The sequence below is a fragment of the Camelus bactrianus genome, chromosome 11 (genome assembly GCF_048773025.1).
Source record: "Camelus bactrianus isolate YW-2024 breed Bactrian camel chromosome 11, ASM4877302v1, whole genome shotgun sequence".
Taxonomy (NCBI): domain Eukaryota; kingdom Metazoa; phylum Chordata; class Mammalia; order Artiodactyla; family Camelidae; genus Camelus; species Camelus bactrianus.
The window spans coordinates 47,506,367-47,532,222 of record NC_133549.1 but is presented as its reverse complement, the minus strand read 5'-3'; the positions used below and the strand labels follow the sequence as shown (position 1 = coordinate 47,532,222).

The following is a 25,856-nucleotide window of genomic DNA, read 5'->3' as shown; positions in this document are numbered from 1 at the left end:
AAAAAAATTTTAAGAGATAGGATTTTGGGATTCATCAATAAACAAAATAAAAAGGTTATTGCCCCTTTGGAGCTTATGTTCTAATTCAGAAGTCAGCAAACTTTTCATGTAAAAAAACAAATAGTAAATACAATTGACCCTTGAACTGCACGGGGAACTAGGGGTGCCAACCCTCTGCGCAATTGAAAATCTATGTATAACTTACAGTTGGTCCTCTGTATCTGCGGTTTCACCCGTGGGTTCAGTCAACAGTGGATTGTATGATACTATAGTATTTACTATTGAAAAATCCAAAATATAAGTTCAAACCTATGTTGTTCAAGGGTTAACTGTATTTCAGGCTTTGCATGTGGCCATGTTCCAATAAAACTTTGTTTACAAAAACAGCCAGCCAGCTGGATTTAGCCCATGGGTCATAGTTTCTCAACCCCTATTCTAGTAGGTGAAAATAGAATTAATAAGTAATTCTGTTACTAATTAATAAGTAAATTAGAATATGTTAGGTGATAAGTGCTTTGGGGAAAAGAAAAAGAGCAGAGTAATCAAAAAGGGAGTGTGATGAGGTAGAAGTTGACAAGGTGGGCCTCTCTGAGGTCAAAAAGAGGAGAAACCAGCAGAGGAGACTGAGAAGTGAGTGAGTGGTGAGATGGGAAGAAAACCAAGAGGTGATGATATCCTGGAAATGCAATGAAAAACCATATACTGGGAAGAAGCGGGGAACATCTGTGTCAAATGTTGCTGATAGGCCAAATAAGAGAAGGGCTGGGATTAGCCCATTGGATTTAGCTATGTGTAGGTTGTTAGTGAACTTGGTGAGTAGTTTTGGTGGAGTGGGTTCAAGAGAGGATTGAAGGAGGGTAAAAACAGATAAGTCTTTTGAATGATTTTGTTGTAAAGAGCACAAAGAAATGGAACAGTGAAAGAAGAAGGATCATGAAAAGAGTTTTTGTTTGTTTTTTTAAGATAGAAGAAATAATGACATGCTTATTTGATGGAAATAATCCAGTAGAGGGTAGGGGGGAAATGATGTAGGAGAGTAGAGGTGCTGTAACTGAGTTGGTGAGGGGGTGGGATCTGGTATGTAAGTGAAGGGACTGACTTCAGGTAGGTGTGGTGTTGGTAGGTGGATACATGCGCTGTAAAGAGTCTGTAGTTTCTTGTGGCTTAAATTTTCTGATTAAAGAATTATCAGTAGAGAATATGAAAGCTGAAGTTTTGAGGTTTTATATATAACTATGGTCTTTAACTTTTAGTACCAGCATTTGAGGGATCTTTGGTGACTCACTGAAATCTTTTTATTGTGCCTTCTGAGCGAGTTACAAACATAACCCAGCCAATTTGTGTATTTTAAGGATTAAACCCTACATTATGAGATTAAATAATGGTGCATATAATGTGTGGCACAACACCTGCTATCATGGAAGTAGTCAAGAATTGCTGAGTGTTACTAGACAATGTGGAGTCAGTATGCACTGAACTAGGCTTACTTTATCTCTTTGGTCCCAAAAGATACCTTGTCGTAATTTTAAATGTTATTATGTAAGTTAAATTTTACCAGTAGTAAGTAAATATGCTAAATTTAAATCATAGGTCTGTTTGATGTCTCTCCTAATGTTCTTCCTTCTTCACAGTGTGGTCTCTTTATACAGTGACTAGTGATATTACTGGCTCCGGCAATCAGGGGAAGTACTGACCAGGGCTCCATAGATGGATGCTTGTTCTTTTAATGATTTTATCATATATTGATATGTTAATTTTTTGTACAATGGAAATAAATTGTACAATGGAAATAAAATTTTGTTTACAGTATCCTCCTGTAGATTGTAAGCCCCCAGAGGCAGGTAATAATTCTTAGACATTTTAAGAAAATATCTTAAGTAATTGTATGTAGAGGGCATTCAACAAATATGATGATTACTAAGTCAAACTTTCATGTTCCTTTAGTTAAACTTAAATATTCAGTTCTTTAGGGCTTGCTCTAATTCAGGCCTGAGACCTTTCCACTAGTCTGAAAAAATTTGGAGCTAAATTATATTGAGCTTAATGGCAGTTATTAGAATTCCTCCACATGTAGCTGTTCCAAATAACTACCAGAGGGGGGTAGTAACCAAATTTCACTTAGTAAGCATATAATAATAGAGGCTTAATTGGTACATACAGCTGTTAGAATGACATAAAAACTGGCATGATCACTGAAAGAAGTTTGTTAGAGAATAATGCTCAACTAAGTATAGCATATCAAAAATCAAAGTAAGATAGACTGACTTAGTGTAACTACAAAAAAATGGCCTCGCTTACCTTCACACACTAACAAGGAAGTAATGAGTGAAGTCAAAGAAGTGATACTCTTACCAAGTACTAGAGAATCTCATTGTGACCAGGAATTTTTGGGAAGAGCAAGCTGAAATGGCCATGACATTCTGCAGTAGCTAGTGTGATTAAGAGAGAAAAGTAAGAACTATTTTCCTTTTTATAAAGCAGCTGTGTTTGAGGATTTACTGATAAAGATAAAAATTTGAAGAGGCTCTTTCCTAGAATTTAGGAAGTAAAGCTTAGCTATCGATGCAAATGACTGAGCAATTCTAAATCGGTTCAAATCTAGATTTCCATTACAACAGTTATTCCTGAAGCATGAGAACATCCAACTTCTTAAAAATATTTTAGATCTGTGAAAAATATTCAACGAGGTTTTTTTTTTAATCTGTCTTTTGTTAAAATTTTAACTCATTTTCTTTGTATTATAGGTCCAGTTGTTTACGTCTTGGATCTTGCAGACAGACTGATCTCAAAAGCCTGTCCATTTGCTGCAGCAGGAATAATGGTTGGCTCTATCTATTGGACAGCTGTGACTTATGGAGCAGTGACAGTGATGCAGGTTCACTATTTTACTCTGTTTGACGATGTTACTTTTGATACGAAGATCAGTTAAGTAGATTTTTGTTAGGAGTTTTAAAAATTATTTTGAACAAGTAATAACATTCTCATGGCTGAGAAATAAGAAAATATATAAAAAAAAAAATCTAGGGATGAGTTTTCTTACTCCTCTCCTTCATTTGCCCAGGTTCCCCTTCTCCCCAGGTAGCCACTGTTACTAGTTTCAAATATATTCTTCTAAACTTTCTTTGTGCATATGTAAGAAAAAACAATATCCTCTCACACACACAATAATACATTTTACCCTCAAAAGGAAATACGTTTGAGATGAACCCCTCTTTTTTCTAAAACAGCAAGAACTTTGGAGATCTTTTTTGTGTTAAGTATGGAGAAATCTGCATTCTTTGTATAGATTTTCAGCAGTTTATTTGCCAGTCTCTTATTGAATAGATCGTTGTTTACTTCTAGTGTTTTTGCTATTATGAAACAATGCTATAGTCAATAACTGTTGCTGAAGATTGGAGAGACTTAAATTTCAAGATTAGTCCCAGGCCCTTGACTCTTGTCTCTTTTTTTATACTTCTTCCTAAAATATTTTCAGCTATCATAACTGCGTTTTGTGTTCAGATCTATGTCTTTCACCCTAATCTTTTCCCAAATCCAATCCTATGAGGACAGATTGGCCCTTCTCCTTAAATGACCTCTTGCGACTTCACACTGAATATTGCTGAAATCAAACTTGTCTTTTCCTCAGTTTGAAACCCATATTTATTCCCCAGTTTCTCTATATCTTTGATTCGTACAATGTTCCCATCTACTCGATTTATATCCTACATTCTTACGATTACCTTTAATACTTTCTACTTCATAGCCTTATATCTAGTCCACTGACCAAGTCCAAACAATTTCCATTTTGGCTTTGTTTCCACAGCCTGAATTATTGTCAGTTCCCCTTCATGCCTCAATGGTTAAAGGAGCCTCTTGTTTTCTTTAATGTCATTTTCTTCTATCAGTCCATCCTTCCAAATGAATCTTCCTAAAGTAATAATTACTTCAACATCTTACTTCAAGCTTACTATCTCATACTCTGCTTAAATAATTTTTTTCAAAAGCAACACCTAGGTTGGTTAAGTGTTTCATAGCAAACTCAGTAATAGTTAACACACTTAGGTTTGTAGATGATATAACTTGCTTTTCTCTACCAAAAATAGTACATGAAAGAAAAAGGGTTCGAAGGAATTATATGTCATATTCTAGAAATTGCACATAACCTGTTTGCCAGGTTGATAGTGAGCAGCCTTTCTGGTTGCTCTGTTAATAATCATGGTGAGACAGAATGTTGCAAGACTTCTTCATAAAATGTTGATGACACCCCAGAAGTCTGGATACAGTCACTGGAATGAATCACAAATCATTTGTCATAAGGGTAGTGGATAAAGATTGAGAACCACTGACTTAAAAAAAATTCCATTTCCTTAACCTGATTTGCTATGCAGGGTCCTCCACAATCGTACTTCATTCTACTTTGAGGCCTATTGGGCTGTCTCCTCCAACCTATCCTTATGTTGTTTAGGTTTTTTACCTCTGTCCTTTGGCTTATGCCACCCTCCCTGCCTAATACCTGTCCTTCCAGTCCTCTCTCTACTCCTCCTAATAGAAACCCTCCTTCCAGGCTTAGTTCACCACTGTTCCTCCATGAAATGTACCAGGCAACTCCTGCCCAATGTGATTTCTTCTTTCCTCTACGTTTATGATGTTTTTATTTCTCAAATGGCAGTTAATCCTTTGTTGACCAAGTGCTATTTCTTATATAGATTACCTAAATTATTTAATTTTTGTTGTATTCAGGCCTTACTTTTCCTATTACAGCATAATTTTCTTAAAAGTAGAGACTATGATATACGTATGTATTCCCTGTATAGCATACACACAGATACTAACTTGAAAAGGCTTTCATAAATACTGATTTTTTTTTTAATATGACTGGTTCTATCAGGTAGTAACAGGTTTCTTTGACTGATTATATGCTCTGCAGTAAGTAATTTGCTAAATTCCAGTAACAAGTATCAGTGTATCATTAGATCAAGGAAGTTCAGGACCATTCACTGGGACTAACAGAGACCTGAAAACAGAGAGCAGCTTATACATTATTTAACATTCAAATAAATACATTATACAGAAGTATATTTTTGCAGATGAGGAAACTAAGTCCCTCTGAGATTGAGTGACTACTCTTTAAGACCTAATGGACCATAAGAAGTGGGATGGCTCTTTTTAAGGAAAGGATTTTAGGCTAGCTGAGTCTTAAAAAGAATTTTGATAATTAATGAGACACTTCAACAACAAGAGCCAATTAACGAATATAGTTTGTATCCCCTAAGAAGGGCTACCAGTTGTATTTTGGCATTTTGAAGCATATTGGTATGATTCATTCAAAAAGTTAGCACTGAACTGGGGTCTGTGTAAAATACAAAACAAATTGAAAGCCCTGATCCCCAGCCTTAAGGAATCTAGTCTAACCTAAGTGAACAGCTGGAGAACAGTTACAAGGTTATGTAAAAAATATGAAGAGAATGCAGAAGACTACATTAACAGTACTTTAATTCAGTAAAAGTGAAAGATCATTTGAAGTTATGAAAACAGTAAGTATTGAACTGCCCCTTAAAGGAAATAATTTGGATTGGTAGAGAGGAAGAAATGATATGAGCAAGGAGACAAAAAAAAATGAACATGTTAATGGTGACAGAAAGGAAGATCTAAAATTATGATAATATATATTATATATATATTATGTGTTACCATTTAGAAATAACCTTTACATGTACTGTCTCACTTGAAAAGGTTTTTTTAGCGCAGAAATGAGAGATTAGTTGTGACAATAAGTAGGTACTGTTGTATGATTTGAGAGTGTTGGGAAGACTTTTTACCTTTCTGAGTATATTTCATAGCAATTGTGCCCCATATGCCATCAGCAGTATTTAGGGTTTTCTTTTTAACACTTGACTATTTTGTTTTCCTTTTTGTTCTCTGATGACTTTGTTCAAGTAAATCAGGTTAAGGAATTAGATCACTATTTTCCCATTTACTCCCATTTATTTCTTCATGAACCAGTCTTAGGTTCAATCCCTGTTTGTTGTAAAGAAATTGAATGGACCCTTCCACTTAAATTTCTGTTGAAAAGACAACATGATAGTTAACCTTTTTTTTTTCCCGACACCAGACTGAACGCTTTTCAAGCACTGATGCGTGTAATTCTTGGAGCAATCTTATGACATAGATACTGTCAATTATTCCTAGTTTACAGACTCAGAGAGCTTACATGTCTAGTTCCACACAGTAAGGAAGAAGCATTAGGACTCTTGTCCCTAAATCTAGGGCTTATTAAGTAAAACCTGGTCCCAAAGACAGCTGGAACATTTTATCCTGGAACAATGGAACCTTAATATCCAGCCTAGTTTCACTTCCACATGTAGTATAAAGACAACCCTCATAAGCATTGTCCATTCTTAATTATATTACACTGAATTATCCTTCATTCTGTAAGAAAACCTATTATTTCATCACTGTTCCAGCCTCCCATTTAAAAGTAGGGTTCTATAGGCAGTGCTTTAAAAAAATCAGGCCTTAATTAAAACTCTTAGCCTTCCAGCATCAATGAACTGCAGGCCTAGCTAAGGAGATCTAGCTTTTAGCTCTTAAGCAGAAAAACAAACAAACCTTTCTCTAAACCTACAATTCCATAGGCCTTTATTTTATATATAACAGATTCTTGAACAAGACATTCTGTAGTTCCTGAATCTCATCTCAAAACTGAAGTCTTAAAAATAACCTATTTTTAAAGTCTTGGGACAGAAAACCAGAATGTACATGATTGTACACAACGTTTGCTGGTTTTTTATTGACCAAAGTTAAATCAGCCCCGTTGCTTAATTCAGATGTCATTTATTACCCTTCAGTCTGACTGTAGTAGCAGGTGGTGTAACATTACAGATGTTACATTACACTAGTTCCTTAATATTTATATTTACACACTTGCTGATTTATTATCTCTCACCTCCGAAAGACATCTTTTTAGCTCACCATTTAATTCCCAACACCTAGGCCTGTATGTGCCGCATAATCAGTATTTAGTTGAATGAGTGCATGCAAGTACATGCGTATGGTCATCCTCAGCTTGAGCACAAAGCATTTCTCTCCACTTTAGCTGCAACAGGGGCCTTTAAAACCCTAAATTCCAAAAAGAAAACATAACCCAACAAAGGAATTTTTCAGATTTCTGAATTTATTTGCTAGCACTTTGGGAGTATTCAAATCACATTTAATCACATTTACAACTTTAAAGTGATCATATTGTAAATAGTAAAATGATACTAAAAAAAAATAAAATGTCATGGGGAAAGCATTAACGGTAAAGACAGTCTCTGGGCTAATCTACTTTTGGCCCCAGTGTGGGATATGTGTTTATGAAATATAGTGAACCAGACTGTTTTACTTTAGGGCAGCTCAAAGTGTTCACCCTTCACATGTAAGAGGTGAAGTTACTAAGTTTCTACCTGAAGACACAGAAGAATTTCAGATACCAATATCATGGTTTTTGACCATTTGGAAGAGGCTTAGTCCCCTTGGTAATGATAAATTAGTACAAAACTCCAGGCTGTATCCCTAGCTGAAATTTTTCAAGCACCCACATACTTTTATAAAATATTTTTACCTGGATCAAGTCTGTTGTCTAGAATTTCACTTTGCACTGACCATGCTCAGCTTCCTTATTTCACTTCTCCTTCAAGTCCACCTAAAAAATTCTACATTTTAATAAAGGGCATCTCGTTTTTGAAAAAATCCCACTTACTTTTTCATGAGTTTGCTTCTTGCCCTCTGGGATCGAAACCAATTGAGAAATAACCCCAAGATCCAGATGAGAGGGGAAGGGCTGTTTAGTTTCATGACTCCATGGGTACAGCACCCTAGGGTTCCTGGATTAGAAAAAGTGACTGGAACCTACTGTAGCCAAAACTGGGCCCCTATTGCAGTCCCTCAAATCTAGACCTTGGAACTGCATTTTAAGAGAGTTAGGTCTGTAGATCAGGCATTTAATCAGCTAGAGAAATCACACTCTATCCCAGACACCACTGAGTAAGGAGAAAGAGCCAAAGAGAAATAAGCTTTCGGGCCATCTCCTAAAGGCCAGTCCTGCCCCTTGGCTGGCTATGCTTACATCCTAGTAGGAAAAGCAGGACATCATGCTCTGCTGGAAGACACCTGGGACCTAGAATTATAGTCCAGTCTAACCAAATTAAGCGAGAGGAATGGAAGCAAGAACCGGAAGTCCTCTCGCCTCTATTGAAACGTAACCAATGTGAGTTTTAAAGCTTTTATTCCAGTGTAACATAAAACAGCTTGGGAGCTTTTTTCCGCCTTGAATGAGAGACATTTCTTATAAATAAATTAGGACTGATAGCTTTCCAGCTTATTCTTAAAACTTTTAATTTCAATGTTCTTTTGAAATTTAGCATTTCCTCTAAAGTGAATTGTGCTCAAGCATGCAGCCCTTCATTAGATAAGGAAATGATTCTAGCAAATCCCATTTGTTTTACAGGTTGTAGGCCATAAAGAAGGTCTGGATGTTATGGAGAGAGCTGATCCTTTATTTCTTTTAATTGGACTTCCTACTATCCCTGTCATGCTGATATTAGGCAAGATGATTCGCTGGGAAGACTATGTGCTTAGACTATGGCGCAAATACTCAAATAAACTACAAATTTTGAACAGTATATTTCCAGGTAAGACCCTGAATTGTGGGTGTAATGAGCATACCAAATTAATAATTGTGTGCGAATCCTAGCATGCAAAGATATTTTAGTTATTGACTTATTAGCACTATCACCTTGCATTTTTTTCTCTAGGGATTGGCTGTCCTGTTCCTCGAATTCCAGCTGAGGCTAATCCTTTAGCAGATCATGTCTCTGCCACCCGAATTTTGTGTGGAGCCCTTGTCTTTCCTACTATTGCGACAATAGTTGGTAAACTAATGTTCAGTAGCGTTAACTCTAATTTACAAAGGACAATCTTGGTAAGATGGCTTTAATATTACTTTTTTCAAGTGACTATACAAAAGAGAACAAACTGTATATTTGTTTAAAGAAAAACCCAATGGGACTATATAAAATATTCATTCTGTGGCTCCTGTGCCTTAAACTCTGTTTGATCCCCGCGGTCATCCACTAGCACTAAGCAGGAGAGGACCCACTGCAGTGGTTCGGCCTGCGGGAACTGCACCGTGGGTGACTTCCCTCCTGGAATATGCATGAATCATCACGCCCACCCCTCTTGCCAACAAGATTATGGTGAAGAGCTTCTGCTCTGCAGTCACATGGCTTAGTTCAAATGCTGTCACAGACATTGCCTTGCTGAGAAACCTAAATAAAATTTCTTGACTTCTTTATGTCTGTAGAGTGGAGATAGTCATGGTAGCTACCTCATGATTATTGTGAGAATTAAATGAGATAATTCATTTGAAGTACTAGCACATAGTAAGCCCTCTTGTTATTTGATGCCATTATTATTCCCACTTTTCCCTCTGGTGGCAGCCTGCAAAATAGTGCCTGGGCATTCTCTCTACTATGAGAATGGATGTAGAGCTAAGTGGAAAGATTACTCAGAGATACTCAAAAGCATCTCTGACCTCTGTTACCTGTAGTACTAGTGTTCTCTCCCTTTCTCCCTAGTAGAAAAGAGAACTGTTTCATTTGCAGAATTAGTATCAATGCCTGTGTCTTTTGTGATTTAAGTAAAATGATTTTTGTTACGTTTCTCTAAATCTGCATTATAAAAAGCTAATTTTTCTTTTTATTTTAGGGTGGAATTGCTTTTGTTGCCATTAAAGGAGCATTCAAGGTGTATTTCAAACAGCAGCAATATTTACGTCAGGCGCATCGCAAAATTCTAAATTATCCAGAGCAAGAAGAAGCATAAAACTGACTTCTCGTTGTTCTGCAGTTCTCTCATCCTTATGAGTCTGTTGTTTTGATTCCATCATTAATGCACAGTAGTGGAGACTTGTGATAAGCTGCTGCTCTTGTATTTTTAAGAAATATAATAAAGCACTTAGGGCAGGGGAAACCCTCTCAGTAATCACGGAACCTAAGGATGTGATTGGTTTTCCTTGTTTTGTACGTACTTCTTTTATGGCAGTCGTCTGAACCATTCATTATCTTAGCATGGTGAACCTGAGTTTTGTTCTTATTTTCTCCAGACAGAAATGTAAAGATCAAACCGTGCAAATATTTAAAAATGCACATGCTGTTTTATTCAAATGCCTCTTTTGTACATGTTCATGTTCAGTGTTTTCTTAGAATCAGCAACTCAATGAAGGTACTATGAGGATTTTTCTCACTGGCATAATTTGATTACAAGCTAAACAGGAATCTATGTTAATATGAGGAAATGTAAATTAAATTAGTTATAAATAAATAACAAACCAAAAATGTATGTAAACATTGAAATTATTATCTGAACAAATGCAATTTTGTTGTGTTTTTCTTAACCCATGTGATGTCCTCCAAAATGTGTAGGGTAAAAATTCACAGGGCTTCCAGATCACTTTTTCACTATTAAATTTTATTTATATAATGTTGACATCTCATAATTCATAATGTAATTTTGACTCATGCAGTCTTAATTACTGTCTGTGTGTGGGGTATATGTGTGTGTGAGAGAGAGAGAGAGAGTCAGTCATCAGGTCCTTCCATTACTGGAGTAAGGTTTTTAAATTCATATTTCTAGAAATTAGAGCTGCCAGTTTATAGTAGTTTGAGCACAGAGAATGATTTGCAAAAAATCAATAAAGTTATTTTCCTCTCCTCTCTCATTGATTCAGTTATTCAGGTGTTACTCTCCTACTTGCCCAGGCACTGTGTGGTGCTGTGGGATACAGTGGCGAACAAGACAGACTTGGTTCCTGCTTTTATGTAGTTTACAGTCTAGGTTTCAACAAAAAGAAAACCAGCAGTGAGTAAACCAAGGTGAGGCCTTGAGCTCTTTTGTTTTTATATTAGTCAGTGAAGAGATAATTATGAAAACAAAGAAGTCTTGAGTAAATATTAAGGTCATTGTTTGGGGCTTGTCAGTTTAAGAAAAAAATAATACTAATGCTTAAAATTTTAATTGCTTGTCATATTGAGGCTAGCACCTTAATAATCACGGTTATACTAGTCTTACATTCATTTTTCAAAAGCAGTTATCTGAAGATGTTTTCAGTAGTGGCCCTTTTAATGTTCAGCAATCTGAATGATCTTGCAGTTCTTTTCATGAATTAATATTAAATTTTTTAAAGATAGCTCCAAAAATCCTATTTATTTTCTTGTTCACAGTATCTAATGCATGACAATATAAACATTTTTCCCTTACTGATAAATGGCCACTTCTCTTTAGGAGTATCAAGCTATGTTAGATTGCAATAATGTATGTTAACTTTAGTAATTTAAGACTGGTACCTTTCTGTAGTATGAATGTCTTAACTGAGTTTTAACATGAAGTTTCTATGAATGGCTATTGAACATTCAAAGTTGTAATTATTTGGGGAGGAAGGGCATATGTGACGGACAGTGAGCCTTATTGAGAACACTGCTACAGTTCTGAAGGGGAAATATAAAATCTATGATTGTATATAAAAATAACTTAGATTATATAGCTATAATTATAAGATAAATTGGCTTTTCTTTAATTTTCAATGTGAAAAAACATGTTAGATATTTCCTGAATAACTTTGTTATATAGAACAGCTTCTGGCAGCCTTTACTAAAGTTACACAAGCACACAGTTCCCCGTTTACTACTTTTTGCCCCAAATACGGAGGTAGCTGCTTGGGCTTATTTGCATCAGGGCTTGTGAGGGCCAGAGAAACAACTCAAATCCTGAAGGGGCAAGGAGGGGGAGTTTCTAGGGCTGTGGGGAGGGAATGTGCGTGCCTGGGGACCAGAGTGGCCTCAGCCCTGGAACTGAACACTTTTGAATCTTAAGATCCTTAGCTCAAGAAGCACCATGCACCAGTCTCTTCAGAAAGTGTCCCGCACCACCTTGAAGCAACAAAAGCATGGGCTGACTGAAGTTGCTGGACCTGGGTTCGAATTCTAATTCTGCTTTAGTAACTGTACTTAGGACTTCGGCCAAGTGACTCAGCTACTCTTCATCTCTGAAATACAAGTAGTCCTTATCTCAGAAGGCTATTTCTAGGATTAACTGAGAAATTAAAGGAACAGAGGCACTTTAAGCTCAAAATAGCCCCTACAGAGCAGTAGTTTCTTAATTGTTAAAGTCTCTTCAGACGCTAGGAAAAGGGAATGAGGAGGTAAAAGAGTCATTAGGAGACAGATCAAAGGGATGCTGTAGACTTTTGGGATGGGTGAGTATATTTTGTGTTTTCTAGTTTATTTTCATGTTGCTTTCCTGTGTTATTTCTATGAACTTCATTAATGTTTTAAACCTCTTTTATAAAATTCAATGACAACTAGTAGAATTCTCTTCTTTGCAGAATTTAACTTATCTCCAAAGTGGCTGAAACTATTGTTCATCATTACATGATTATCAAATGACTGTGAAGAATATAAATTAAACTAAGTGACTTAATTGGTCACTGCCTTGCTAACTGTGCTGTAATTTTTTTAAACGTCTTGTTTTTAACATAGCAGACTATCTCGACACTGGCTGGTTTAGGTTAAATAAAGAATTTTTATGTTCTCTAGGTGTACTTTGTCTGTTGAACAACTTCCAAAACATAATTTGTTTTTATCTACATAATTCTTTTTCAAATCATAGTAACTGAGATATTAGTGAGATTTTGTCTTAGTAAAAATACGAATTCTTTTTTAAACTATAGAAGAATTTGTCTTTATTCTGTAAGCAGGCTAGACTAAATTCCAAGTATGTTTTAATTTTTAAAATCAATCTCTTCATCTACCCTCAGGGCCAGTTGGACTATTATTAGACAAAACTTTTGGGTGGTCTCATGTCATGGGGTATCTTAAAGTATGTTCAAGTGGATTGGGAGCACACTAAGTTGCCTCCTCTGAAATACTAAGAACTTAAATTTCTGAAGAAGATTATAATTTCTACATTAGTACATCAATTAAAGGCCCTTCCATCCATGGGGATTGTATTGTATCTGGGTCATCTGAGATACAGACCAGCAGAGGAGAAACAGCAGAGTCAGACAGTCCTGGATGCATAAGCTAGCAGATGTTTAATTAGTTGTAGGGCAAGTTACTTTATCTTTCAGATAGACTCTCAGTTTCCTCTTCAAGATGAAGATTATAAAACCTACCTCTTGGATTACTGTGAGGATTAAGTGAGGTAGCATTCTGGGACACTTTAATAAATCTGTGCCAATGTAGAGGTTCATTCGACCATACTCTTTCTTTGGTCCCCTGGGACCTCAAGGTTGCCTCTTCTCTGCTACCTGCCCCCTGTATACCCATTAGAAGTGGGAGTGTTGAATGTCTTGCTTAATTGCCTTCCTGGAACAAAGATCCTGAGCAAATGGAAAAGAAAGGTTTGCAGCTGAATGACTGTAGAAGGCTTGTACCAGAAACAGGGTAGGCTGTTCTGATTGACCCACCACCACCACCACCACCACCGTGGACTTATCTTACTGATAACAGCAGCTTGCCAAGCTTACTGTACGTCAACTGTGTATCCTATTTTATCAGATATTTGCTGAGCACCTGTATGAGCCAGGCACTGTGCTAAGTCCTGGGGCAGATGGGAAATAAGCCTGCTTTGAGATGTTTAGAATCTTAAAAGTACACAACAGATCTTACTTAAACTTATTATGATATTACCAACATAAAAATGGAAGATAGAAGGATGTGGAGTTTTTTTCCCACTTTTGTTTACTGCTATACTCTGTAAATTAACAGTATTCATGGGCCACTGTAGAATCCTTTGAACCTGGAATACTAGATGTGCCCTACTTAAATATGGGCTGTCTCTAGTTTAAAATAAGCAAGAAACAATCCATAACAGGGACTGAAGTAATATATTCATGATCTTTTAATAATACACATTTAGTGTACTCTTATGTATTAGTGTATTTATCATTTCAGATAATTGTACACCAAAAATAAGACATGTTGAGTGCAACAATCTTTATAAATCTTGATAAATTTTTACAAAATGATCACATGTAATGTATCAGGGTCGTCTGGAAATAGAAATCACACCAGTTATTTGAACAGGGAAAATGTAATATACGGAATTGTTAACTGATAGGAAGTAAGTACTCAAAGGAGTAAAAGAGGACTAAAGGAAAGTAGCATGGGCAAAAAAACAAAAATGAAAACCAGACACTACCTCTAGGCTGGAGGAGGGTAGATGACAGGTGAGGACTAAGGGAAGGCCTCTCCCCTGCCTCAAGGCTGAGGTTCAGACCTCTTTGAAGAGGGTGTGACTGAGGGGCAGGGGTGGAAACTTGCCAGAGAGCCGGCTGGAGCTGGTCTGTAGAAGCTGCGCTGTGAGGAGGGGGCAACCTGACTTGTGCACAGGCTCCTGGGCTCCTGCTGAAAGGTTATAGTAGAGGCTGGAACCTGGGAGGAAAGTGTCTCCCTGACAGTAGCCTTGCAGTGTCATTCCCATGCTCTGTTGGAAAAGCCTAATGTTCCAAAGGAAAAATGTTTACAGGGTCCAATTCCATGTCACAGAATTGGGCAAAGAAGAGTGAATCTGGAACCAAGAAACAAAGTTGGTGCATGTAACTAGTTTCCTTCTTGGTGGCTCTTCCTAGTTGATCTCTGACTCTACCCTACCCCACCCCACCCCACCCCCACCACAAAGAAACATAAGCTTGACCTCTTTTCGGTTAATAACTGATAGTACTTGGCACTTAATTCACAGAAAGGACAATAAGTGATTTAATACTATATCATCCAGGATGCTAAATGGTCCACTTTTATATACTATAGGTTGTGATACAAATCAGTATGGAGGACAAATAGTATCTTTCAAAATTATAGATGCATGTGCCCTTTGGCTTAGCAGTTCTAATTCTAGAAATTTATCTTAAAATATATTTGCACTTCAATACAGCAACAAATCTATGAAGTTATTCCTTACAGCAGATATGTAATAAGAAAATTGAAATCAACCTAAATGTCTGTCAGTAGGGAATTGGTTAAATAAATTATGGTGTATGGAATACTATACAGCTATAAAAAAAGAATGAAAGCTGTTTGCATGCATACTGATATGAAAATATTTTTAATGAATATTGTTAAAAGGTAAAAAATCAAGCTGTAGAACAGTGACTATGTTACTACTAGTGGAAAATGGGTGATGGAGGAATCACAAACATTTCTTTGTGCCTTTTAAAAATCCCTGAAAAGATACGTAAGAAAACTAGTTAACTACAGGATTTTTGGAATTGAGGGGTTAGAGGTTGGGAGTACAAGGGAGATCCTTTACTGTTACCTTTTATACATTTTTCTAACTACGTTGATAATATTATTTTTAAAATAACTAAGAATGAAAATTTTCCCACTGAGGATATAGTACTGAAAATCAAATAGAAATTTTTGTTTCTTTTGGCAATGATAACATTTGAACTATATGACAATAGTTTCTTTTTCCTAAAGACTGATGTGATTTTTTTTGAGAAGTAATTTTACATCTCCTTCAAGTAGATAGTCAGTAAAGGCTTATTGAACTGAATTTGCTGCCCATAAAATTCATTTTTGATAGAACATTTTACAACTAGTTTTGTCCATGAGTTTACACAGGTGAGTGAATTTTGAGACAAAGCTACCCAGCCCATAAAAATGGCTATTAGAACTTATTAAAGCAGGAAATTAACATATCCTGCACATTTATTACTCATTCATCATTCATTTGTTGAATAGACATTACTTGAGAACTTAGTATCTATCTGATACTATGCTAGGCACAGGAAATTCAGAATTAATAATAATGACTATTGTAATAGCCAGCATTCATTGCGTGCTTAGTATGTGCCAGGCACTACTCTAGGAAGGAATATTAACTCATTTAATCTTCACAAGGACCCAAATGTACTCTTTTTATACCACACACAAAGTATAATATGTCACAAATAAGGCAACTGAGGCACTCTGTTCCTGATTTCGATTTTTAAGTAAGTTCCCCAGGATTACATTCCTCTGCTCTCAGAGCTCACAGCCTAGTAGAAGAGATAGGAAGAAAAACATAAATCCCACTGCAAAGTGGAAAGTGCACTGGCAGAAGAGGTACAGAGGTAGCAGGGAGTGGAGCTTCCTAGAGGCAGATCCTAGGAGATGAATATGAATTTGACAGGAAGAAAGGGACGTGGAAAGGCACAGTGTCTTAAGGAAAATTCTGAAACAGAAAAGTGATAACTGATACTAGCCTCGTATACTCATATTGAAAAGGGGAGACATTTAAAACTGCAGAACTGTAATAAATGGACAAACATTGGAAAGACTACAAGTCCAAAGAGAGACCCAAATACAACGGGGGATTTTGTGTATGGAAAAGGTAGCATTTATATCAGTGAAAACAAAGATGGATTAATCAGTATGTGGTGTTGGAGTAATGTAGCCATCTGGAAATTCCCTTTACCAAAATAAAGTCCAGTTGGAATGAAAGATTTAACATGAAAAATTTAAGCATTAAAACACTACAAAAGAGAGAAGATATTTTCAAGGTACGTATCTGACAAGACTTATATCCAAAATACACAAAGAACTCTTAATAAGAAAAAAGGTAAAGATTTGAACATAAAAATAGACCTCATCAACAGAGATGTATAGATGGCCAAAAAAAAAAAAAAAGCATTTGAAAAGATGCTCAACATCATATATCATTAGGGAACTGCAAATTAAAATAACAAGATACCAACAACTTCCAAATGGCTAAAATCAAGAAAACTGACAATTACCAAGTGTTGGCAAAATGCAGAGCAAAATAAAAAATAAAGTCTATTAATTTTTTAAAAATTAATACTACATGAAAACATGGAAGAGTTGTATTTTTAATAATTTCACAGCGTGGAGTCTTTTTAAGAAATCATAAAAGACTGAAAATTCTAACTTCATTAAGAACTGCATAAAATAACTGAGCTAAATGCAAAATGGAAAATGTCACAACTTATATAGAACTAATTTTCTTTACTTATACAAGTCTCTTTAATTCAGTACCAAAACCCATTCTTTAAATAGCAAAAGATGTGATCAGTTTACAAAAAAAAATGGCACTGAGATATATAAAAAGATGTTTAGCCTAATTCATAATTTTAAAAAATTCAAATTAAAATTATCAGGGTTAATATCCAAAATATATAAACAGCTCATACAACTTAATATCAAACAAACAACCCAATCAAATGGGCAGAAGACCTACCTAAATAGACATTTCTCCAAAGAAGACAAACAGATGGCCAATAGGCACATGAAAAGATGCTCAACATTGCTAATTATTAGAGAAATGCAAATCAAAAACACAGTGAGGTATCACCTCACACCAGTCAGAATGGCCATTATCAAAAAGCCTACAAATAATAAATGCAGAAGATGGTGTGGAGAAAATGAAAACTTCCTACACTGTTGGCATGAATGTAAATTGGTACAGCAACTATGGAGAACAGTATGGAAGTTTATTTAAAAACTGAAAATAGAGCTATCACATGATCCAGCAATCCCACTCCTGGGCATATACTCAGAAAAGATGAAACTCTAATTCAAAAAGATACACATGCTCAATATTCATAGTAGCACTATTTGCAATAGCCAAGACATGGAAACAACTCAAATGCCCATCAACTGACAATTGGTTTAGGATGTGTAATAAAAACACAATGGAATATTCCTTAGCCATAAGAAGGAATTAAATGTTGCCAGTTGCAGCAATACGGATGGACCTAGAGAGTATCATACTAAGTAAGTCAGACAGAGAAAGACAAATACTATATGATATCACTTATATATGGAATCTGAAAAAAAATACATAAATGAACTTATTTACAAAACGGGGTGAGAAGGGATAAATTTGGGAGTATGAGATTCACAAATGTTAACCACTATATATAAAAATAGATTAAAAAAAAACAAAATAATCCTTTGCCGATTAAAAAATATCTTTCGGATAATGTAAGTTATAAATCACTGTAATACAAATATAATCAAGATCATCATGATTATCAAAAAAAAAATCCTTATGTGTATTAGCCCATTTAAATTCCAACATGAGTCAATTTAAAACTTTTGCTAGCCAACTGTATTGGTTAGGATGTAAGGAAATAGGGAATCTCCTATGTTGCCTGTATATTCAGCATCTCACATGAAGAAGACCCTTTCACACTTTCTTTTCTCCTCAAATCTCCAGCACCTCCTTCCTTGCCCATTTTCGCTCTCAACTGATGACCTTGCTTCTTGTCTGCTACTTCCCTGAGAAATTAGAAGTAGAATAAAATCCATGAACGCCTCCAAGTCCCTCAAAACTACCTCCATCTATTCCCACATATAGTATAATCCACCTGTCCTCCTCATACATTAGACAAACTGTCAGTGTTTCTATCCAAGACTATCTGTATCAGAAACATTCTCCTTTCTAATGAAACATAAACATAAACACACACACACACACAAAGTCTTCTATGTTTAAAAAAATTTTTTGACCCATTCCCTCTTCCAGATACTATCATTTCTGTACTCTCTTTACAGCACAAAGCTCCTCAGAAGAGTAGTTCATGTCTCCATTTTCCCTCTTCCCATTTTCTCTTTTTAAAATGTTTTTATTGAGATACATTTTGTACAACATAAAATTCACTGTTTAAAAGTGTACAAGTCAGTGGTTTATACTGAAGTATAGCAGTATTTTCACAGTTATGCAACCATTACCACTATCTAATTCCAGAATATTTCTATTACCCCCCAAAAGATACCCTGCACCTATCAGCAGTCAGCCCCAAAGCCCTCTCCCTGAGTCCCTGGCAACCACTCATTTATTTTCTGTCAGGATTTGCCTATATTGGACATTCATTTAAGTGGGATCAGATATTATGTGGCCATTTTTGTCTCACTTCTGTCATAATATTTTCATGGTTCATCCATGTTGTAGCATGTTTTAGTACCTCACTCCTTTTTATGGCTGAATAATCATCCATTGTAGGGATAAAGCCACACATTGTTTATCGGTTATCAATTGATAGACATTTGGGCCCTTTCTCTTTTTTGGAGGGCACACCCTCTTTTGAACCTTCTCCAATCATACTTTAACCCTCTACATCTCACACTTCACCAAAACAACTCTAACCAAGGTCATCAATTAACTCATTGCTAAATCCAATAGCCAATTCCTAGTCCTCACCTTAACTTATCTAAAGTATTTGACAAAGTTATAGCTTCATTCTTTTTTTGTTTTTGCATGAAATTTTTTTAAATTGAAGTATAGTTTATTTACAATGTTGTATTAGTTTCTGGTGTACAGCAGAGTGATTCAGTTATGTATGTATTTTTTTTCATTCATTATAGGTTATTACAAGGTATTGAATATAGTTCCTTGTGCTATACAGTAGGACCTTGTTGTTTATCTATTCTGTATACAGTAGTTTCTATCTGCTAATCTCAAACTCCCAATTTATCCCTCCCCACCTTGCCCCTTTGGTAACCATAAGTTTGTTTTCTATGTCTGTAAGTCTGTTTCTGTTTTGTATATAGATTCATTTGCATGATTTTTTTTAGATTCCATATATAAGTGATATCATATGATATTTGTCTTTGTCCGACTTACTTCACCTAGTATGATAATCCCTAGGTGCATCCATGTTGCTGCAAATGGCATTATTTCATTCTTTTTAATGGCTGAGTAGTATTCCATTGTATATACCACATTATATATACCACATTTTCTTTATCCAGTCATCTGTCAGTAGATATTTAGGTTGTTTCCATGTCTAGGCTACTGTAAATTGCACTACTATGAACAATGGGGTGCATGTATCTTTTCAAATTGGAGTTTTCTCTGGATATATGCCCAGAAGCGGGATTGCTGGATGCATATGGTAACTCTATTTTTAGTTTTGTAAGGACTCTCCGTACTGTTTTCCATAGTGTCTGCACCAAATTACATTCCCACCAACAATGTAGGAGAGTTCCTTCATGCTTCATTCTTGAAACAGTTTCTTCATTTGACTTTCCGAGTACCACATTCCTGTTTCTTCTCCCATCACATTGACTGCTCATTTCCAGTCTCCTTTGTTCAATCTTTTTTATCTCTCCAACTTCTAAGTGTTGAATTGCCCCAGGGCTCAGTCCCTGAACTTTTCTCATTTACACTCCCTAAGTGAACTCATCCAGACTTCTGATCATCTATCAGATGATATGCCATCTACAGTGTATATTAATAATTCCCAAATTTATATCCCCAGCCCATAAATTCCCAACTTGAGCATTTCCTATTCAACATCTTCATATACATAAAGAGCGCCTGGAGGGTGAAATGCTACATGGAGAGAGAGGGGTTAAGGGAGATGTGAGAGTGATGGAGCCATCTTGGAAATGGATCCTCCAGCCACAGCCTGCCCCAGCCTGTCCCAGCTAATGCCATGTGGATCAGAGATAAGTTACTTGGCTCAGCCCTTCCTGAATTCCTGACACACAAAGTCACCAACAAAACAAAATGAAGGAGTTTGTTATATAGCAATAAATAACCGAGACACAGAGTGATAGTGGTTAGTTACTGGTGTGAGGCATCTTAGCGGGTGGCCCTCAAGTATTTCTGGCTCCATTGCTAAGGGCATCGCTATGGTAAAGAGGCATGAAGGGTATAGCACAGGGAAATATATACAAGATCTTGTGGTAGCTCACAGCAAAAAAAAAATGTGATAATGAATATATGTATGTTCACGTATAACTGAAAAATTGTCCTCTACACTGGAATTTGACACAACATTGTAAAGTGACTATAACTCAGTAAAAAAAAATGTTTAAAAAAAAAAAGAGGCATGAAGGTCCTTCACCCTGAAGCCAATACATATTGGAGCAATCCAGCTCCTCTTCCTCCGGTGCTGTGTCCACCAGACAACAGTCTGAGGCCCACAGAGACCAGGCTGAATTTCTGGCACCCATGGCCAATTAATAAATGATCTCTGTCTTTCCCCACAGCTTGATCGCTGGGTGAGAATACGCTGATTACGAGGCCACAAGTGTGCTAGTCTGTCCATACGAGAACTGTAAATCTCACCACAACTTAATAAATGGGCATTTTGAAATCAGCCTCCTTGTGAAAGTTTTTCGGTTGGTTGGTCTTCAGTGACCAAGAAAAGCAAGCGTTTGAGTCTTCAGAGCAGAAACAGGACAATTTCAACTGGCTTTTGTTTAGATGTCTCACCTATGAACCCATTCCAGATGTACTTGTTTTCTATTGATCTACACTGTTTACTATCCCCATTTAGCAGATGAGAACACAGAGGTTAAGTGCCTCAAAGGTTCTCCTCTCTCTGCCTATTCTGTCTGCTCATTCCCCAAGACTGTGACATCTCCCACGTATCAATGATGTGAGACCTTTTTAAAACTGAGTTTTAATTTTATACAGTAAAATAGACAATTTTTAAAGGTAACAACTCAGTGGATCTTTTTACACATACAGATATTTATTGGAAAAAAATGTGTGCATAAGTGGACCCACGCAGTTCAAACTCGTGTTGTTCAAGGGTCAATTGTATACCCGCTGTGTGACCACCATACCCTCCAGATAGAACATTTCCATCTCCCTAGAAAATATCCTTTTCCCAGTTAATATATCCCTCCCACAGAGGCAACCCTATCCAGACACCTACGAACAGTCTTTTAATTTTAGCCATGCTGGTGGGTGTAGTAATAGTATCTCATTACTGTGATTTAATTCTCACAAAGGTCGTTAAGGTTGCAACTAATGTGCTACCTCAGCCCTCAGGCTGCTACAGAAGAGGATTAACAACTGCCAAGTGTTTGATGGCTTTGGCTGAATAACCACGTAACCCCAATTTTTAATTATGTGGATAGTGATAATTCAAATTATAACTCTAATTATTTCCTCATTTGTATATAGAAAGAAATCTATTGCTATACATAAAATTAAAATTCTGTAGTTATAGTACTGAATCAGAAAAGATTAGCATTTAGACCAAATAGTGCATTTCATTTATTCCACAAACAATTGTCGTGTGACGAGCCTGTACGCTACAGCAATGAGCCGGACAAGACGTGACTCCTGCCCTCACGGAGCTTGTAGTCTACTCATATAACAAATCTCTTACTTCTAGTGAATACTGCCATTAATTTAATTTGCCATGGTAGATTTCTAAGAGGCTTTGAAGGCTTTGCTCTGCCCTGTTTTTCACCAGCAGCTGCTGGTCCTAATTTGGTTGGTTGTTCACACCATTGTAACTGCATGTCAATTAATGGTCCTTTTGCCCCTTCTCAGAGTAATTCATCAAAAACATACTTTCTGACACAACCATGTGTAACCAATTTGACATTCCTCTTTTTCTGAGATATTAATGATAATTATTTCTCTTCAAAGCTTCTCACCAAACTATCTGCTATAGCTCCCCCCAGTTTTTTTTCTTTTGTGGTTAAAAAATAATATTTACCATCTTAACCTCAAAAGGAGTTCTTAACATCCTAAACTGACTCATCTTTTTTAAAAGTTTTTCTCCTTTCACACATTACTCACCAGAGCTACATTTATCATTTTACCAAATACAATTTAAACAATTTTACAACTCCTCTGAGGAATCTCTGCGATGATTTTTAATCCAGTAGTTCAACCAGGTTTTGAGTTAAAGTGGATTCTATGAGCTTCCCTGGGGCCCAGCAACTAATAATAAAAGAAACAGGACTAGACCCTGGCCATTGGATCTCTCTGGCAGCTTCTGCAGATGTGGGATTCCAGGGGGGGACATTTAGACACCCAGTAGCCCACAGGAGTCCTCTCTGCAGTCCCAGGAAATACTGAGCTGTCAGAAAGTGGAAGGCATGAACACTAATGCCAAGGACCAACTTCTACTAACACATTATTTTCCTCAAGCACTGCTGAGAGCAACTGCACTGCGTTTGACCTGACAATTCCAGGTCATTTTATCAAAAATTAAGATTTCCAGGTACTGCTTACCATGCACAGTTATTTTATATCTGGACCTGGAAATCTGTTTAATTTTCATTTTTATCAAAGTAATACATGTTTATGTTTGTAAACACCAAATCTCCAAATTTCATTCCCTAAGGTAGATCCTCAACAATTTCAGGTACTTCCCCTAGCATCTATCTCCATAGGTCTGAATAATACATGTATACAGTCATTTCTTGCTTTATCTATTTTTCACCATTATCTATTGATTTCTCACTCTAGTATATAGGAATTAGCTCTCTCAAAAGGCCAACGCCTATTTTCCTGTCTTCTAGTCCCCCCAACATATAGTTATATCACATTATTATGACTACATACATTGTTTACTGTTGAACCACGCCCCTTTTTTTCTATTATCCCTTCATTTTTTCCTGTAGTTCATAATTGCCTATTTTTTTATTTGACTGACCCTCTATGTTCTTATTTTTAAAAATTTCCCAAATCCTATGCTATCTGCTACATACTTATCAGTAATATTTTCCATTCTTTCTAATATATTAGTTCCCTTTTTTTCTAGATATTTTTCTCCTGGAGCCCTTGCCTTCCTGCTCCACACTGGAAGACTTGCTATCTAGATTTGTCACAATCAAAATCCCGGGACTTCACTTCTCCTCCATGTGAGTAGAGCTGCCTCTGTTTGTGCCCAGCTGAGTGGACAATGAGGAAGAAATCTAGTCCATTCTTGGCTCAACAAGCTGTGCATCCTGGCAGCTGCAACTGCATGGAGGGGATCCTTTTTTCTTACATCCTTACAGAAGAGGAATTGTTTCATAGTTCACACAAAAGCTCCATTTAGGCAGTCCTGATAATGGATTCCTGTTTCCTTTCTTTTTTTTTTTTTTCCTGTTTCCTTGATCTGATGATTATTATTTCTTCGTCTTTCTCCTCTTCTTCGTCCCCTCCTCCTTCCCTCTCTAAGTGGAGTACATCTTCTGGTATAAAGAGCTTTTGTTTTGGGTTTTTTTTGAAACTTTGTATGTCTGTTTGTCAGGAGGTAATTAGGTTTATTTGTCCTATTTTAACAGAGGTACTGGGACCTCATGCATGCTAAACATGCACTCACTCTACCCCTAAGCTACATCCTTCCCCTAGAAACTTCTTTTTTTTTTTTTTTAATATTTATTGGGGATAAGTAATTAGGCTTACTTATTTATTTTATTTTTAGAAGAAGCACTGGGGATTGAACCAAGGACCTTGTGCATGCTAAGTATGCACTCTACCACTGAGCTATACCCTCGCCTCTACATGTTTTTTTTTTTTTTAACACAATACATCTATTCCGTAACATACTATTTTCCATAAACAATATATCTTGGGCTTCTTTCCGTGTCTATTCATTTAGCTCTGTCTTGACTATTTAATAGTTGTGTAGTGTTCAATGGTATTGGAAATACTAGGTCCTATTTACACAATCCATTTGGTTGTCTCCTTTTTACACATTTGTAACAGCATTTCTGAAGTCTTCTATACTAGTCATCTGGATTGAAACAGCCTGGACTGATTTCAGTTCCAACTCTACCACTTTGTAATAGGCAAGATACCAAACTCCTTTTTGCCTCAATATCCCCAGCTGTAAAATGAGAATTATAACAGTTCTTGTATCATAGGGTGTATTGTAAGAATGAAATGATACAGACTATATATAAAATGCTTATTACTTGGCACACTTAAGTACTCATTAAATATTGGTTCTTAATTTTTTATCATTATCAATAAGATTAATAAATAGTCCCTATTATAATTACCATCACTTCTCAAGAAAGCAAAAATCAGTAAATAGGGAAAGTTGTAATTACTAATGAAGAAAAATTATATCATTATCACTTAAAGGCACTCTACTAGACAGGTCAGTTAATGAAAGTATATTTTAGGGTATAAAGAATTTTACATTAAGCTAGTTACACAAGAAAAATCTGAACAATTTGTATTTTAAATAAGAATGAACAGGACTTCTGAGGCCCAGAAGGGAAGACATTAACTGGTAATTAGAAAAATCAATCTCTTAGCTGAAAGTTTTAATAGCTTCCTTTGTTCTTTTATCCTAACTGCTACATGGACCTAAGCAGTGGTTGGAGGGAAGGCAGAGCCATGAGGGTTCCTGGCGGGAACCATGGGACTAGCAGCACCTCAGGGTGGGGCTGCATCTCGGTCACTCCAGCATCGTTAATACCTTCCCACTAGGGATTAGTATCCCTCTTTTGTAGCTTAGGAAGCTGAGGCTCAGAGACCACATCACTTAAGCTCCCTGGTTTGCATCTCTCAGAAACCAAGGCTGACTGAAGGAAAGGGGATTTTTAGGCAGCAATGTTTGGAGCTCACAGGATGGGAAGGGTGGCTGGAGAGCCCCGACCAGAAACAGGCAGGATCTTGCAGGTGACACGGGGCAGAGGCAGGAACCAAGTCCAAGCTTTTCAACACTCAGATTCTGATTCCAGAATCTGGAAGCATCTAGTTGCCAGGAGCTTGAGAATGGATGTACAGGCCTGCAGCTTCTGCATCACCTGGGAACTTGGGTAGAAATGGAGAATTTCAGGCCCCACCTTGGACTTGTCAAGTCACGATCTGCATTTCAAGAAAGTCCCCATATCTGTGCACATTACAATTTGGAAAGCTCTGGGAAGAGCCCCTAAAGAACACCTAATCTCTGTTCAACTTCCCCATGGGGAAGAGGTGATTCTTCAACAGGAAATCTGGGTGCTTCTCAGAAAAGGAAGAGGGGTGGACTCTCGGAGAGCCGTAAAAGGTATGGTCTCCACCAGAGAGCACAGGCTGGTCTCCACCAGACTGCCTCCTCCTATTCATCCTCGGGACATGTGGGCAGACCATTTCTGTTG

At 36.7% G+C, this 25,856-nt stretch overlaps 1 protein-coding gene across 2 annotated transcripts in view; it reads left to right on the top strand.

Moving 5' to 3' along the window:
• Positions 1 to 12,609, top strand: part of MARCHF5 (membrane associated ring-CH-type finger 5) — a 42,515-nt gene extending 29,906 nt beyond the window's left edge. For both annotated transcript variants that reach the window (XM_010971220.3, XM_045507457.2), the window contains 4 exons: positions 2,745 to 2,875; positions 8,471 to 8,654; positions 8,778 to 8,944; positions 9,730 to 12,609. In XM_010971220.3, the coding sequence (XP_010969522.2) occupies positions 2,745 to 2,875; positions 8,471 to 8,654; positions 8,778 to 8,944; positions 9,730 to 9,846 (599 nt within the window). In that variant the 3' untranslated portion in view covers positions 9,847 to 12,609. The remainder of the gene's footprint in view (positions 1 to 2,744; positions 2,876 to 8,470; positions 8,655 to 8,777; positions 8,945 to 9,729) is intronic.
• The last annotated feature ends 13,247 nt before the right edge of the window (positions 12,610 to 25,856 follow it).